The sequence below is a fragment of the Mytilus edulis genome, chromosome 1 (assembly GCF_963676685.1).
Source record: "Mytilus edulis chromosome 1, xbMytEdul2.2, whole genome shotgun sequence".
In the NCBI taxonomy this organism is placed as follows: Eukaryota; Metazoa; Mollusca; class Bivalvia; order Mytilida; family Mytilidae; genus Mytilus; species Mytilus edulis.
Genome location: NC_092344.1, coordinates 55,429,517 through 55,446,417, shown reverse-complemented (window position 1 = coordinate 55,446,417; position 16,901 = coordinate 55,429,517). Strand labels below are relative to the sequence as shown.

The 16,901-nt window shown below is 31.4% G+C and overlaps 1 protein-coding gene across 1 annotated transcript in view; it reads left to right on the top strand.

Moving 5' to 3' along the window:
* Positions 1 to 16,901, top strand: part of LOC139514345 (leucine-rich repeat serine/threonine-protein kinase 2-like) — a 92,077-nt gene that overhangs the window by 24,216 nt on the left and 50,960 nt on the right. The window contains exons 17-29 of the mRNA XM_071303456.1: positions 2,600 to 2,742; positions 3,123 to 3,237; positions 3,739 to 3,836; positions 5,004 to 5,123; positions 6,332 to 6,443; positions 7,633 to 7,725; positions 8,063 to 8,251; positions 8,880 to 9,062; positions 9,808 to 9,954; positions 11,697 to 11,797; positions 13,795 to 13,909; positions 15,098 to 15,294; positions 16,046 to 16,156. Coding sequence (XP_071159557.1) covers positions 2,600 to 2,742; positions 3,123 to 3,237; positions 3,739 to 3,836; positions 5,004 to 5,123; positions 6,332 to 6,443; positions 7,633 to 7,725; positions 8,063 to 8,251; positions 8,880 to 9,062; positions 9,808 to 9,954; positions 11,697 to 11,797; positions 13,795 to 13,909; positions 15,098 to 15,294; positions 16,046 to 16,156 — 1,724 coding nt within the window. The remainder of the gene's footprint in view (positions 1 to 2,599; positions 2,743 to 3,122; positions 3,238 to 3,738; positions 3,837 to 5,003; positions 5,124 to 6,331; positions 6,444 to 7,632; positions 7,726 to 8,062; positions 8,252 to 8,879; positions 9,063 to 9,807; positions 9,955 to 11,696; positions 11,798 to 13,794; positions 13,910 to 15,097; positions 15,295 to 16,045; positions 16,157 to 16,901) is intronic.

Here is a 16,901-nt window from a genome sequence, read left to right as displayed (position 1 = left end):
TTTGCATTTTTTTGTGATCAGAATTTGGTATAAACAATAAATATTTTATTGGTTTATTTGAAATAACTAGTGCTTGGCACTTGATACCTAGTGAAGAAAAACAATAATATTTATTGTTTTTATTTATAACGTAATTTTGGAATTTATATTTTCCATCTAATTGGTATGTATTGAAGTACGTGTTACTCTTAACATAATTACAGAAGTAACAGAGCCAATGAAAATCAGTTTAGGCAAATACACCACGCCTCCTAACATTTCGTTCTGTTGATATTGCATTGATAATAGTCTTTCAGATACTAGTCTCTGTGATCACAGATATGGCTAGACATTATAAGAAATATGCTAAAAGAAATAAACACAAACGAAGGCTGAAAAACAAAGCTGCAATGCAGCAAAGTAAGCTAGAATTTATGCTATCACAAGCTAGAAAACAGGTTGTTAATCTTTCGCATAGAAAATTAACTGATGACGAGTATTTGGTTTTATCCAGAGGTTTGAAATTCATTCCTTCACCGTCAGTCAAAAGGGCAAAGCAGGACTTATTACATGATTTTGATGAATTAGCCAGAAAAATGAGATGTCGTTACTTATATCATGGTAACTTGGATGAAATTCATCCCTTCAGAGTTAAATCTGGACATACGCCACCTTTAAGCTGCAACACCCTTGAAAATTACCTGTTTAATACAAAGCACGAACTATCTTCAATGCAAATTCGAAAATTTCGAAACAATCTAAGTCTTTCACAGAGGTCCGGCATTTCTTCTCTGTTAAATGATGAATCATTAATCATTAAGAAAGCCGATAAAAGTAACAATGTTGTTATTTTAGATAAGGTCAATTACCTTCTTGAAGGCGATCGCCAATTAAATACACAGCATTACACCAAATTGAAAAACTTTGACCTAAAAGCACTTAGATGTAATATCAATACATATGTCAAAGGCATGTACACCAAAGGTGTTATAGATTACTCCACATTTAATTACCTTAATAATGGTAATCAAATTGATTATGGACCTGGGTATATGCATATCTTGCCTAAAATACACCGATTAAATGAATCGGAATTAGTAAAAATCAATAAATATGGGTTTAACATTGATAACATAATGCCGCCATGTCGGCCAATCATATCTCAGATTGGTACTGTCACAGAATTTATTGGACGCTATATCGATTATTTTTTAGTACCTATGGTACAAAAACAACACACGTATATAAAGGATACGTCTGATCTAATATACAAGTTGGAAAGAATTAAGCCTAATGCAGATTGCTGGCTGTGTAGTTTTGATGTAGTATCAATGTACACTAATTGCCCGATTGATGAATTATTATCGGCAGTTAGAATTTCGTATGATCAAATTGATAAATCAGATTACAAAATCAAATGCCCACCGACGGATGATTTAATCTATCTCCTCAGATCAATTTTAGAGAACAACATTTTTGATTTTAATGGACAGCTATATAAGCAAAGAATAGGAGCCGCAATAGGAGCCGTGCCTAGCCCGGAAATCTGTGATATACTCATGTATAAAATTATGAAAGAAATTCTTTCTAAGTTTGAACATAGAAAAAATATATTTTTCTATGGAAAGTATCGTGATGATATTATATTAATATATCACGGCGATTCGAAGGAAATAAAGGATTTGCTAAAGTTAGCTAATAATCATCATCCGTTCCTGAAATTCACACTAGAATTCTCATCTAAAGAAATAATATTTCTTGATGTTAATATTTTCAAAGGAACTAGATTTTCTAATGAAAATATTTTGGATGTGAAAACACACTTTAAACCGACAAATGCCTTCCTTTATCTAGATCGTAAAAGCTGTCACAGCAGACATGTGTTTGCAGGGTTTATCAAGGGCGAAGTAATCAGATACATTAGAACAACAAATAATGATGTTGATTTACAATATATTTTGTTACAGTTCAGATCGAACTTATTAAAGAGAGGATACAAGGAGATTGAAATCGAAAAGTACATAACTGAGGCATTATCATGTAATAGATCTGATTTAATAAGAAAAAAGGCCAAACAAAATACAAAGGAAATTCCTTTAGTATTGGCAACGAAATTTAATCCATGCATTCATAAATTAAAACAATGCATTAGTAAACATTGGGACCTACTAAAACAGGATGCAGTTTGCAACGAAATATTTTCAAGCAAACCAATAATAGCTTATAAAAAGCATAAAAATATTGCAGATCTATTGACAACGACAAAATTAAAATAAATTGATATAGGTAAATCCCTGATGATGGCGGGCCTACAATGCTTAAACCCTTTCATAAATGTTATACATTTATCATTAGCATATAATACAAAAACCGCCGAAACATTATATTAATGTCGGATTGATTAAAAGCAATTGAAAGTCTAGTAATACTAGCATCATGTGATCAATATTTTGTAATTTAATTACAATAAAGTACTTATAGTATGTATACGGAGTCTTCCGAATAAGATTTTTTGCTATCGGAATTCAGACTGATGTTGGAATACGTGGATGTTAGGTGTCACTTTTATTCAGAGCTAATTAATATATATAAAAGTCCTTATGCAACAATGTTTTTGTAGATTTACAGAAGAAAGGATTAATACTGATACAGCTGCTAGCTGACAAGAAGATGTGTAGAGACAGAGAGATATGTTCTGGTCTAGCTGATACTTTATATAAATCTTTAGTTACACATTCAGATAATAATGGGGTTTTGAAAGAGGTAATTTCATTTCTAACTCCTTTAAATGATATATTATGGTATATTTTGTCTGTCTGGGAATGTACCTTAGCTCATGCACCATAGACTCTATAGAAATGACTTTGCATTCAAATATGTAGTTTATATCTAAAAGTATAAACATAGGATACTGCGAATTCAATACGGCACATATTTAAATTCAATTTGTAAATCAAGAAAATTTCCTGAGTTACAGTATTTTAAACTTTTGTTAATTTTTTCCTGTTTAAGCATTATATAACATGAACTTTGATTAGTCTTTCAATGTTTTCTTACAAATTTGATAGAGATGGTAATTTATATAAAAAAAAAGCATATGATGTCTGATAGATATTCAATATCATATAACGATTGCATTGCAGGCTTGTGTAGCTCTACAAATTCTAGCTGAAACAGGAAAAGAAATAAGTGACAGTCTGGTAGAAAAAGGATGTCATCAGATACTGTTTAATTTACTGGAATCAGATGAAGATGCAGGTAGGTGCTTTAATTTTGTTGTTCACAATAAATGAATTTTGGAGGACAAGAACCCAGGAAAATTGTCAGTAGGCTGTTCATGTATGAATATTCAAATGTATATCAAGATATTGAGATGTTACTTGTTGCTAATGAGTAAACTCTCAACCAGAGTCTGAATGATCATGATGTAAGTCACCACACAGCCTTTACCAATTAGCAAAACCGTACCATATAGCCAGCTATAAAAGGACCTGACATGAAAATGTGAAACAGAAAAATGAAACAGTCAGATTCATTGCAAAATGATAAATTTAAAACAAATACGACAAACAGTAATCAACAAACCCACAGGGACTCCTGACCTGGGATAGGCATGTAAAGAATGTGGCATGATTAAATTGTTTGTGAGTGATCAACCCTTCTACTTCACGCTTTCAAGCATCAACAGTTAAAGATGCAGCATTTTCATAAGATTTTGAAATATTTTGTTGAATGTAGATGCTTTGATTTCTTTTTCAGAGATAAAGGATTTGATCTGTGAATGTTTATACGTGATGGGGTTGACACCAGATTTAAAATCCAAGATGTTGTGTAGTTGTACTAAAGGAGTATTGGTGGTAAGCTTTAAGAGCCAGCATAAGTTGTCATTGTAATTTTTTTTGTTTGTTTATATGTTGGGTTATTGCCTGACCTTTGGCAATGCAACTCTTCATAATATAGACTTGAGTTTTTCAATGAATCTGCACTACCAAATAGTATTGTAGCCAATTTTTGTCTCTCCTGTGACATGAAGGTGAGATGATCACAAATTCTGTCAATGCCAGAGTCAACATTTGGTTTTAGACCCCTACCGACAAAGTCGAAGGGGACTTTAGGTGTGCACCCTGTCTTGTCTGTCTGTCTCTGTCTGTCTGTCCGTCCGTCCGTCCGTCCAGCAAATCAGTTTTCCACACTGTTTTTCTTCGTTCTTGAAGATGTTGATTTGATACTTGTTATAGTTTTATCATGACAAGTTATAGAACAAGTTCAAATTTTGTTCTGGTCTGATGATTATGTCCAGAGTTATGGTTCATATAAAAATCCATATCTAATGTTAGAGTTTTATGTTAGCCATATTTCTATACAAAGAGAGAGGTCATTTTTTGTATAGATAAAAGTTGTTGACATTTTATAGATAAGTTACAAATCTATATTAGTTAGTGACAAATGAAAGAAAAAATATTTCTATGAACGATGAACTATATTTGATTATAATTTAAAAATAGATATACATTGTATTACATCATATCTAATTTTAGAGAAAAATTGACCCCTATAATCAGTTTTTCACACTGTTTTTAGATCTGCTTAAATATAATGACTTGATATTTTCTTTTTGTTTACACCATGACAAGTTATAGAACAAGTTAGCATTTTGTTCCAGTATAATGTAATTTTTACCCAGTAGAGAACTATGTATTGCCGTGCAATACTCTCAGAATGCTTGTTATTTCAGACATCAGTGACTTTTATATTAGATATCTTAATTCAAATTTAGATTGGTCCTGATAATATTTGGTAGGTAAGGTAACAGCATCATTTGACTCAGATGAGCATCATCAATAGTTTTCCTCAAGATTTTTCCATATTAACTACACATTTGTACTGTAATTGGTCTTTTTATTTTTTAGAGATATGGTTTGCTTGTGATTTAGGAGGGAAGGGGTGTGATTAATCTGAATGAAAGATGAGCTAATATGATAATACTTGTGAGTAAAATAATGGGTACTACTTTTATTTTGTAGGGAGCTGAATGTTTGTTGGAATTAGGAGCAGATGTTAATTACACTGATGGAGAGACTACACCACTGTGTCATGCTGTTATAAACCAGGATGAAGATCTTGTCAGGCTGTTTCTGAAACATGTAAGTTTAGATATCAATAACTGCATTTCCTACCTCAATTTCAAAACCTTTAATTTTGTGGCTTTTTATTTTTAGCTCATCCTGGCCACAGGTCTTTTGTCGTCTTTATTTCATTTTAAAAACTCTTCTCTGAATCTTCTTGGCCGAACTTAACCAAACTTAGCCACAATGATTATCAGGACATTTTGTAGTTTACAAAAGCATGTCCAATAATCCCATCTGCCAATCAACTAAACGGTTAAAGATAGAATACAGAGGTTTAAATACAAGTGTTGTCTTGTTATCTTGAAAACCCATATAGATAAAGAAAATTTAATGGAGAAGAAGTATTAGGGATGTGAGATCTAACATCTCTCTATTTATGTCAAAACTGTCAGAAGACTTTTTAAAGGAGTGTTTGCCCTTTAATGACAATATTACATTTTTAGGACACTTGGCCTGGTTGATCTGTCTTTCTAGAAACTATAGGTTTTAGGAACCAACAAAGACAATATCTAACAAATATCATTTAGGGGGGGGTTTGCTGATTTGCTGATTTCATTATTTACTTTGCCAAATGAAATGGTAATTTCAGATTATTCAATCTCTTTGTCTTACATCAGGTTTTGTGTAAAGATTGCATAAAAACACAATCAAAACCCAATGGTACTAACTTGATATTTATATCCATCAAGGATTATCACTACTTTTGATAGTTCAAACAATATAGTTCAGTGAAGTGATCATTATTTAAAATTATCCTGTCAATGTCATATATTGGTAATTTAATGTTATACTATGAATTTTAAATTAGAATATGATGTGTATTTGAATTACCTTACTTGAATAGAAAACATTTTTTCTTCTTAAAAATAACGTAAGTAATGCATGGTGTATGAAAAATGTAAAATCCTAAACAAAGGGAGATAACTCAACTCATTTTTTTTTTTAACTTGACTAGCAAATACAATTCAATGATTTATATAACACTTCACAAAACTGCAAAATGAAAGCAATCTTTACCCTTCAGGGCTCACAAGCACTTTGATTTTATTTCTGTATATAGACATTTCTTATGGATCTCTAGATATGCTATTTGCCACAATTTCTGAAACAGATACGTTTGTTGAACAAACATAAGTTATATTTACTTTTTTACTTAAATATGAATTTATTATAATAATATAATGGCTAAAACTTTATCCTATAATTTAATATATTTGATATAGGACATAAGCAATCTTCACAAGCCATTGAAGCTGAGTTTGGAGGTTGGACAAGACACAATTGTAGCAAATGTTATAACTGGTCATATATTAGGCTGTATAGGTGACAGATCAGGTAAATACAATACTGGATATATGTGAAAGTTGTATAATAAACCATTTTCGAGTTGTCCTTCACCGGGAAAAAAAACCTTGTCAATTATGCATTCCTTTATGACATCATTTACCAGATAGAGGGGATTGCCTGTATCCATGCACTATTTAGGTTCATCAAGCATCTTAGTGATAGTCATTGTGCAGGATGAACTAGAAATAATGTTTGTTCTGTAGGTACTTAATCACAATTCCCTAATGACAGCATTGCTGATTGTCAATTATGAAAATTCAATTTGTTGAATAGCTGGTGCAATATAGCAACATAGTTTTCAAACCACTCACTCCACATGGGAACATAAGTTATGATGCCCCTAAACGCACCAATGATGTTCACTTAAACCAGAGTTTTGGACAGAAATGCATTGGACTCTAAAGTTGTCTATAAGGGCAACAGTAGATTACTGATGTTTAAATCTAGTAAATTGGTAAAGAAAAGACAAATCAAAATAACAGACGAAAAAGGTGGGTTCTCTTGAACACCAAAAGGAATGAGACAGTGCCTTGACAGGATGAGTGTCTCCTGCTATGCAGGCATCATCCACACAGAAATTTTAATTAATCAAATCTGATCTGATGAGTCATCCAACTGATGTTTACAAATTACAGTTTATTCTATTAAATGTTGCATCATATTTTTATAAAGAGTAAAGTTTTAATGATAACATATGCTTAAAAATGTAGTAAGGTACCTTCAACCTATTGAAGATTTTAAATTCATCATCAATTGTTGACCTGACTCAAATTATTTAATATTCATTAAGAGAATTTATAAGATATCACACAGTGAAATCTTTTAAATAAATCATCCCCCAAAACTTATTAGGTTTGTTTGAGGGAATTGCAATTAATGGTGCAATAATGTTTTCCAATAAAAACAAGTGTTTAGAATCACCTAGTGTCATCTGAGATCACCCCCAGTTTTTGGCGGGGTTTGTGTTACTCAATCTGGTTTTCTTTGTTGTTTGGTTACTGTTGTTTGTCTGTTTCTTTTTTTAGCCATGGCGTTGTCTGTTTAATTTGATATCTTTCATTTCCCTTTTCCGGACAAAATATTTATTTTGATGCTGCTGAAATGAAGATCTACAGTTAATTGCAAGTCTTTTATTCATTTACATTCATAAAATAAATTATAACTATTATCGTTGTAGGAAAGCAGGCATTGTGGAACAATCTTGGATTAGAAACATTAAAGGCGGATTGGTTGACTGTTGCATTTGCCAAATTAATAAGAAACGATTCAGGTAAAACAGGAAAATATTAGCTTCCTATACTTAGAATTTTCACTTTGTTGATACCTTGTGTAGATTTTATAATTCAAAAAAAGAGGTAGATTGTGAAAATTAGAACTAAGTTTATAAAGTCTTAAAATAATCTGATTAAAATTTGCTACTGCACGCAACTCTAGCTATTTTTGAAATGTTTGAAATACCTTTAATATTTTTATATAACACCTAAATAAAATAATGTGATCAATCAATAGATTTGAAAAGAATCAACAAAAATCACCACTGATTGCTAAAATACCCCAACTTATTATTGCAAAAAAAACAGACAAAAATATTACTATTTGCATTCTAGATTTGAGCAAGCACTTAGCCTACAGAATAAAAAACAGCCATGATAGAAAAAATCATAGACTTCTAGCATATACTAAGAGTGATTCTGACATGATGAAGACATTTGGAAGGCATAAGTTCTTTAGATACAAGATAAAATCAGATTCTTCAGTAATTCTAAAGGAAAATGAATCTGAAAGTCCAGATCAAGGTATGTAATCTAGATAAGGATTTGTTAATCTCTCCACTGACATGATTTAAAAATTATTTTTAATTGTTTTGTTTTTTTTGTTATTCGAGAGCAGTTCAGATTGTTTTGAATGCTTGACATGCAATCTTAATATATACTGTCTTAAAGATTTATTTACTAATTCAAAAATCCCTTAAAGGTAATGAGACCATAAAAGTCAATAAGACAGAAATTCAACAATAAGATGAAACATAATATGGGTAGAAATCTGTTCTGTCAGAATGACTGATATATAGAAGTGAGATGTGATATGAGGTAGGTTTCATTGGTGTCTAAGCGTGACGTGGGATTGGCTGAATTTTTTTGAAGCATGACACTTGAAAATCAAATAATTAAGTTTGAAAACTGGAAACGAAAACCGCCAGGACACAGGAAATTACATACGTTATTATGGCACCGAGAAGCCCCCCTCACAAAGATCCCATATGAGTGCTAATGAGACAATTCTACATCCAAGTCACAATGTGTAAAAAGTAAACCATTATAGGTCAAAGTAAAGCCTACAGCACAGAACTTGGCTCACACATAAAAGCAAGCTATAAAGAGCCACTCATGACTAATGTGATGTATTTATTTGTCTGTTGTTAAGGAATAGTAAAGACAGAGCCAATTATAATGAAGATGGCCAGATCAAATTCTGATAGTATGCTGAAGTTGAAGGGAAAACAGTTACCGGCTTTTAATCAATTGTCCCCCATAATGAGCCCCAGAACCAGCAGAGAGTGGTTGGATCTAACAGAAGAATTTGAAATAAATGAAAATCCTAATGAAGGTAAACTTATACATGACAATGATTATTCTTTAAATAATGTTCGGGATATTGTCATATTGGGGTTGCAGGTTTTAGGATCGAATGCACCATTTGGTGAAACTTCTCCTATCCTTGGACATCTTTAAATTACAACACCTTGATTACTTGCTTACTTGTTTTGCTTGCAATACAGAAAAATGACATGTTTTATATTCATGTTCATGATTAAATGGTACTCACCACTGCAACTTCACTGAAAAAATATCAAAGTAATAGGTATCATTTGGGCCTAAAATCAAATGTATTTAAAAAGATATGCAAACCGTGATGATTTGACATGTCAATGCTAAGGAATAGTAAGGAACTCAACCATCACCATAAAAAGATTTAAACAGAAAGTGTTTATTTACTGAAAGGCATAAATTTTTTAGTAACTTTTGTGCTCTAGGTTAAGACAGCCAAAATGTTTTTACAATTCTCTGATTTTCTTAAAAAATATGATTAATCTTGTTATGATGTCACTTTAGTGAACAACATAAAATTTTGTCATCAAGGCTTATTTTCCCACTTTTTGAAAGCCTTTCTTATGATGTTTAAAAACATGATTAATGATAGCATAAAGTAATATTTGTGTTTGTTGTGAATTAACGGCAAAATAAGCCTGAAAATACTGCAACTTTTTCTTCAGAATTTAATCCATTTTTATTGTACTCATATTTAATGATATTTATTATAGTATTGTAACACTTTCTTTGATTTTGATCAGTTGTATTTCCTGTCTTTGAATCCTCTGAACAAGAAGCAGATGAATGGAAATGTACAACTTTGACAGGAGCCAATGTTCCATACAACCCAGCTGACCCTAGACATAAAGGATCCACAGAAAAACTTTATTTTCCAGAGAAAATTTCTGGTAAGTAGAAATAATGCCTTTCTAAAAAATAAAGGATACAGAGTAAATACTTAAGAGAAAACAGTCAAAATATTCAGTTATATCTCTAATGTATAAACTACATAGAGAAATAAGATCAAAAGATACTTTATTAAACACCTTATTTCTAAAGGGGCAATATACAGTGATGGGGGAGTTCTTCATCTTCTTTTGACTTTTTTTGGGAAATTCTTCTGAACTCTTAGAAATAATTATGTGAAACATTCACAGTATCTTAAACTCTTAATCACACATTGCACACGTAATAGTACATATTGGGATACCCAACATCTCCTAGACCCCTTATTACCATTTTAATCATAAATTTCCTATGTGTACCTCTATTTTGTCTTTAATACAAATAATTTTTTTGATTTCTTGAACAAATCATATGAACACTACAGTTCACATTTATATCCCACACTCCTCCTAAAAGCATAGGTGCCCCATTTGTTTAGCTCACCTGACCTGAAAGGTCAAGTGAGCTTTTCTCATCACTTGGCGTCCGTCATCCGGCTTCTGTAAACTTTTACAAAAATCTTCTCCCCTGAAACTACTGGGCCAAATTTAACCAAACTTGGCCACAATCATCATTAGGGTATCTAGTTTTAAAAATGGGTGCCGTGACCCTGCCAACCAACAAAGATGGCCACCATGGCTAAAAATAGTACATATGGGTGAATGTAGATTTTGGCTTATATCTCTGAAACCAAATAATTTAGAGCAAATCTGACTGGAGTTAATTTGTTTATCAGGTTAAGATATATCTGCCCTGAAATTTTCAGACAAAACAGACAACCCGTTGTTGGGTTGCTGCCCCAGAATTTGTCATTTTAAGGAAATTTTGCAGTTTTTGGTTATTATCTTGAATATCATTATAAATAAAGATAAACTGTAAACAGCAATAATGTTTAGCAAAGTAAGATCTACAAATAAGTCAGTATGACCAAAATTGTCAATTGACCCCTTAAGGAATTATTGCCCTTTATAGTCATTTTTAAACAATTTTCATAAATTTTTGTAAATTTTTAGAAAATATTTTCCACTAATTATTGGGCCAAGTTCATTATAGAGAGCAATAATTGTAGCAACAGGAATGTTCAGTAAAGTAAGATCTACAAACACATCATGATCACCAAAACACAATTTTTCATGAATTTATCTGTGTCCATTGTTTATTATGCACATAGACCAAGGTGAGCAACACAGGCTCTTGAGAGCGTCTAGTTTGTTCTCAGTCTCAATAATTTTAGGGGGTTAACTTTTCCTTTGCTAGTGGCTGGGTATCACTTGACAGTACCTCTTGTTTCATAATGCTGTTAAAACATTGAAACATTTTATTTCACTAAAGGCCTCACATGAGGCATAATAGAACAACAATATAACAAATAAGAAATAATGCATGAATAAATGGGAAGGTAAATATCATTTGTAAACTGACATTACCATTTTACAGAACTTAGATAAGCCAACAAGAACAAATTTATCTTTGCTGTTCATTAATTCAGAGAGAAATTCATAGAATTCTTAACTTTACAAATATCTGCTGGCAAAAAATTCAGCCATTCAGCATTAAAGAAAGTACAATCATATATGTAATGAAATTCATCTCCATGCACATTTCTTTTACATAAATCACATATTCTTTCTGATCTAATGTTCTGTTGACTTATAATGAATTATCTCCCATTAATTTGTTATTAATTACTATGTGTTTCTTGTAGTACCATGGTCTAGAAAATCCAGAAGTCCTTCACCAAGAACTGGTATGAGTAGGAATAATTCCTATGAACAGCTTGATCTCATTGGAGTAGATTCTAAACTGGTAAGAACTAGAAATATGAAAAACTTACATAACAATATATTCTTAATACAAATTATCTCTCTCTGTCAAAAGCTTTAAGTTTTAGTGTATTATAAACAGTCATCAAACACAATTGAGGCAATTTTTCTACATATATGATGTGCTTACAGGATTTTAACACTTTCAAATGAATAACTGTACTGTCTGATACTGTACTATGTTATTTCCTTAAAGATTTAAAGGAGTATGTTCGATAAGGTCCTAAAATGGCCCCCTTTTTCAGCGTAAATTTCAAATTGGAATGTATTGACTAATATCACGATAAATTATAGCTAATACATTGACTAGATAGGATATAAGCCATTTTGTTGAAAATTTTACGTTTCTGCGTTTCATTATGACGTCACAAGTTGTACTCATATTGATTTTTCACGAAAAAATCAATGAAAATGGGTAAATTTCCAAAGATTATTTGACAGGAAACATATAGCGCATACATCGACAACAAAGATCTTTTAAAATAATGTTTGATAAGACATTAAACATGTCTTATTTGAATATTAAGCTTGTCGACGCATGCGCTCTATGTTTCCTGGTCCTTTATTTGGTTGAAATCCAGCTGAGTTTGTCAAATTTCACCAAAATCCCTCATCTTGACCTTTTTGGGATGTAAAAATCAACCTGTTAGAATTAAACTTTGACACAAACAGCTCTGTTTAACATTCTCACATGTCTTTAAGGCAACTTAAAACAATTATTGTCTTGTAACCATGAACTTTATAATTGGGGCCAAATATGGCACTTACCGAACTTACTCCTTTGCTGATTTTTTTTAACAGATACTTTCAAATTGGGATAATATTGCTTACTTTTAAAATATGCACCACTTTAATATAACCTATTACAGGTCTTAAACAATATGAATTTTGGGTTTTTTTGTAAAAAAATATTTGTCTTTTATCATTGTTATCATAGTTATAGACTTGGACAATGTCTTTTACCTTATTTTTGAGCTTACTGATCAGGTTTTAACTTATCCCTTTGAAGTAACGGTTATTTGAACATTTTTCCTTTAATGTGCTCTTGCTGGTCATAATATAAAAAATATTGGGTCAATTCGCAATTGAAACATTCCCATTCATTCATAAAAATTGTGCGTTACATTTTTCGCAAAAAAAAAGTTTTTTTGGTGTATAATACTTGCCATTGTTCAGTAAAATAAGTTTAGCTTTTTTGAACAATTTAAAAAGGTGTTTTATCTGGCTCGCCTGATATTTTTCCATGAGTCAGTATAAAATACAAAAAGTCCTTTATTCTATATGTACTTGACAAATCAATGTAAGTTAGTATGTGTATCTGTTACAATATCAGTTAGACATATATAAGGTTTTAGCTTTTGGATAAGGTCTTTATCACAGATATTATACAGGTCAACATTATAATGTTATTGAATTCATGATAATGGGAACATGATGGATTTATAATAATTGATAGTGTTGTGTCTTGACCTAGCATACTTTCAAATCATGCATCAGGTGAGACTATTTGTGTCAGCAGAGGTTTTATGTAGTATGAATAAAAAGATTTGATTATACATGAATGAGGGAACAACCCTGCATCATAATAAAATCCAGAAAGTCCAGATTTTGGACCGTTTTGAAGAAAAAATGTTCCTGTCATATTTTTCTATCATAAAACCAGGTTTCATCTGATTAAGACAAATGATCTGATAATTGGCATATTTCATTGTGCAACTGTTCTTATTATTTTTTTAAAAATCAAATCCTTTGTAGGTAGATGTCTATGTACATATTAATCATTTAAAATGTTCAGGGGAATCCTGTTGATTCAGGCTGTTTTTGGAAAGATTGTTTTATCTGTAGAATTACTGAGTGCTCTGATTATTTTAACACATCTAGCATTACTCTTGAAAAAATTAAATTAACATTGGTTAATCTATTGTTTAGGTATCATTGATTGAGGACAATTATTTAGTTAAATTTTATTTTATTATTCAGCCTTACCAACCTTTAGTCAGAAATGAAAATGACTTGAATGACAATAGTCTTGTAAGAAGAATCAATGAATGTCTTGATGGTAGCCGTAACTCAAGTATAGACTCTCTGTTCTCAGGTAAATATGCTGAGCTTTAAGGAAAAAACAGATAAACATATAAACAAAGTGCTGTAAAAAGGAAAGAATAATTTGAATTCTGAAGAGCAATATATGAACAGCTTTTAAAAGTGACAAAACACGTTTACAGATATAAGATGCTTTTGTACAGAAAATGCTTAAAAAGATATGGGCTCATTATTGAAGGCAGTACGTTAACCTATAGTGTCATTTTGGTCTCTTTTGGAGAGTTATCTCATTGGCAATCATACCACATCTTCATTTTATATTAAAATTATAAGTTTATGTTATTTACAAAGAATTATAATTCTATCCAATGTAAAAACAATGGTATTAATCAATGATAAAGTAGATAATGGGTCGGAATTGTTATAAGGGACAGAGGCAGTTACATTGCAACAATCTCAATATTCATATGATGGATGTATTATGGGCTCCTTGTATAGCTGGGTTTTTATTTTCTGCCTTTTGCATCATTTATGTACAAACCAAAGAAACTGTATAGACAATAACTGTTTAGTGTCTTTAAATATCAGCTGTATTTGTACGAGGCTAGAAAACAAGGTGTATGCGAGCTTTTAGCGACACTAAACAGTTATTGTCTTTATCCTGCAATTAGTTCTGTATATTGTTTGTGTTTTGAAAGACACAAAAACTAACATATTTAGCTTTTTTTTTTTATCTGTAATCCCTTGCGGCCAGCGTAGTAATATCAAAATCACACATTACGCTGAAAACGGGTTCGCAAAAAAGAATCTTGAATGGTCAACAATTATACATCGCTCAAGGTGAATAATTATCTATTTTAACATAACAACTAATTTCAACAGTAAAAACAAATAACAAAACATTTTCAAATTTGAAACAGAAGTGTACGAGTTGTCATACGCTTCAGACTTGACATTCACTAAACATGCATGCTGAAATTGACATGGTTGATTTTGTAACACAATCATACACATTCAAGTTTTGAAATCGACAATTGTCATCGTCATTGGAATGCAACTGGAATACACATTCTGAGGTCACACAGGTTCAAACAACACTCACTCCGGCAGTGGGCGGACCTTTAAAGGGATATATGTATAGTATACAGATACAGATTAACGATATCTGTAGGGCTGTATCTGTATAGTAGGACACCCAATTGCAGGATAAAAATTTATAAATTGACGAACTATTTTTCAGATAACGAATCAAGAAGATCAAGTGTAGTACTAAATAATAACATTGAAGTTGTTTTACTGGATGTTTCTAGTAATAAAATTAGTGATATACAGAATCTATCAGACTGTGACAGAGAATTTTGGGCCAAATTTACATGTCTGCAGAAGATAAGCATGAGTTATAACAAACTACAAACATTACCAGAGGAGTTATTTAAGGTTTGTGACTTACTAAATACATGTATATATACTTATAGTGATGTTTTTTAGAGCAGGATGCTTTTGGCACCACTATAATGGACTCTAACTCATTCTCCATTTGTTTGAAGTTGATGCCTCTTCCTATTGATGGGATATCTCAATTGAAATCTTGATCTATGATTTCTTGGTCTTCCTTGTATTTGTCTAATCTGTTCTGAATATTAAAGGTGTTAAAAGTTGGAGTTTACAATTTTTTCTGGGAGGCTGTTCCAAAAGCTGGCCTCTCTTAGAGCAAACAAATTCTTCCTGAGCAATGTTTTGCATCCCTGGTGAGACATGCTTTTTGGGGTTGGAAAAGTACAGGTAAAAAAATGTTCATTGTTATGATCACTTTTACAAAGTTTTTGTGAAAACTATACAAAAATAAGGAGATGTGATATGATTGCAAGCCAATGCAATAACTACTGGTATTCATCTGAGTTAAAATGACAAAGATAGAAGTTAACCACTGAATTACAGGCTCTTGACATTGAAGCACCACATAAAGAATGTGGAAGGATTAATAATATTGTTCCCTGCAACTAATATATAAAGCTATATAACAAATAAGTTAGATTCTGTTTGTATTTCAAGATCAAGATTACAGATTTTATTCAACTTTACTTGTCCTGATCAGAACTTATATTGTGTCATCAAGGGTATTAAAATGCAATTGATGAACTCTTTAATATGATCTTCTGATTTATGGAAATAAATTTATTTTTTGAAGAACTTGCCAACCTTGAAACAGTTTGAAGCAAAGTCCAACAAAATCAAAAAAATTCCCATGTCTTTGTTGGACAGTAACTCACTCAAGCATTTAGATCTTTCTGACAACAAGGTATGTAGTTATTGATAACCCAGTACTAAAATGTTTGTTTTGTTTTAGTATAAGACCTTCCATTACTTAATATATGTATTACATTATTTCTTAAATTTTTAAAAACTCTTCAAGCCGTAAAAACATCTAATTTTGAGTTGAGAATTTGTTTTCCTCATAAAAGTTAAAAGCCTAAACCAGATATCACAACAATGTTTCAATAGTCAACAAAGTATCATGATGTTATATTGAAGGAGCTACAAATCACAGCACCTTAAATAACTAATTATTTGCATAAAACAATACTAAACCCTGTGGTATTAAATATTTTCTCTAATTCTTCGTGAATTTATCCCTTTCTGAACCCATTGTATAAAAAATTTTAATCAACATGTGGTTGGTTTGATCTCAGTTCATCATTGGTTAAAATCTGATTATGACGTCAAATTTTCTTGCTTTCCTCTGAATATCCTATTGTGACGGCATGAAAAAAGGCGACCATGCCTGATGACGTCACATAGAAAGAACACATCTTTTTGCAGATCATTCGTAAAGAAGGTATAAGTTTGCCCCATATTGTTAGAAAATCATTAGAGAAACAGATTCCACCACAAAATCTCGTGTAATACTCTTGACAGTTAAATTTTAAATATTTAAAATGCTCTGCAAGCCTCGCGTTTTAAATTTGAAAATTTAACTGTCTCGAGTAGATAAATATCGTATCACACTCGATCCAGTGGTAGAATCTATATTTAACCACTTGATC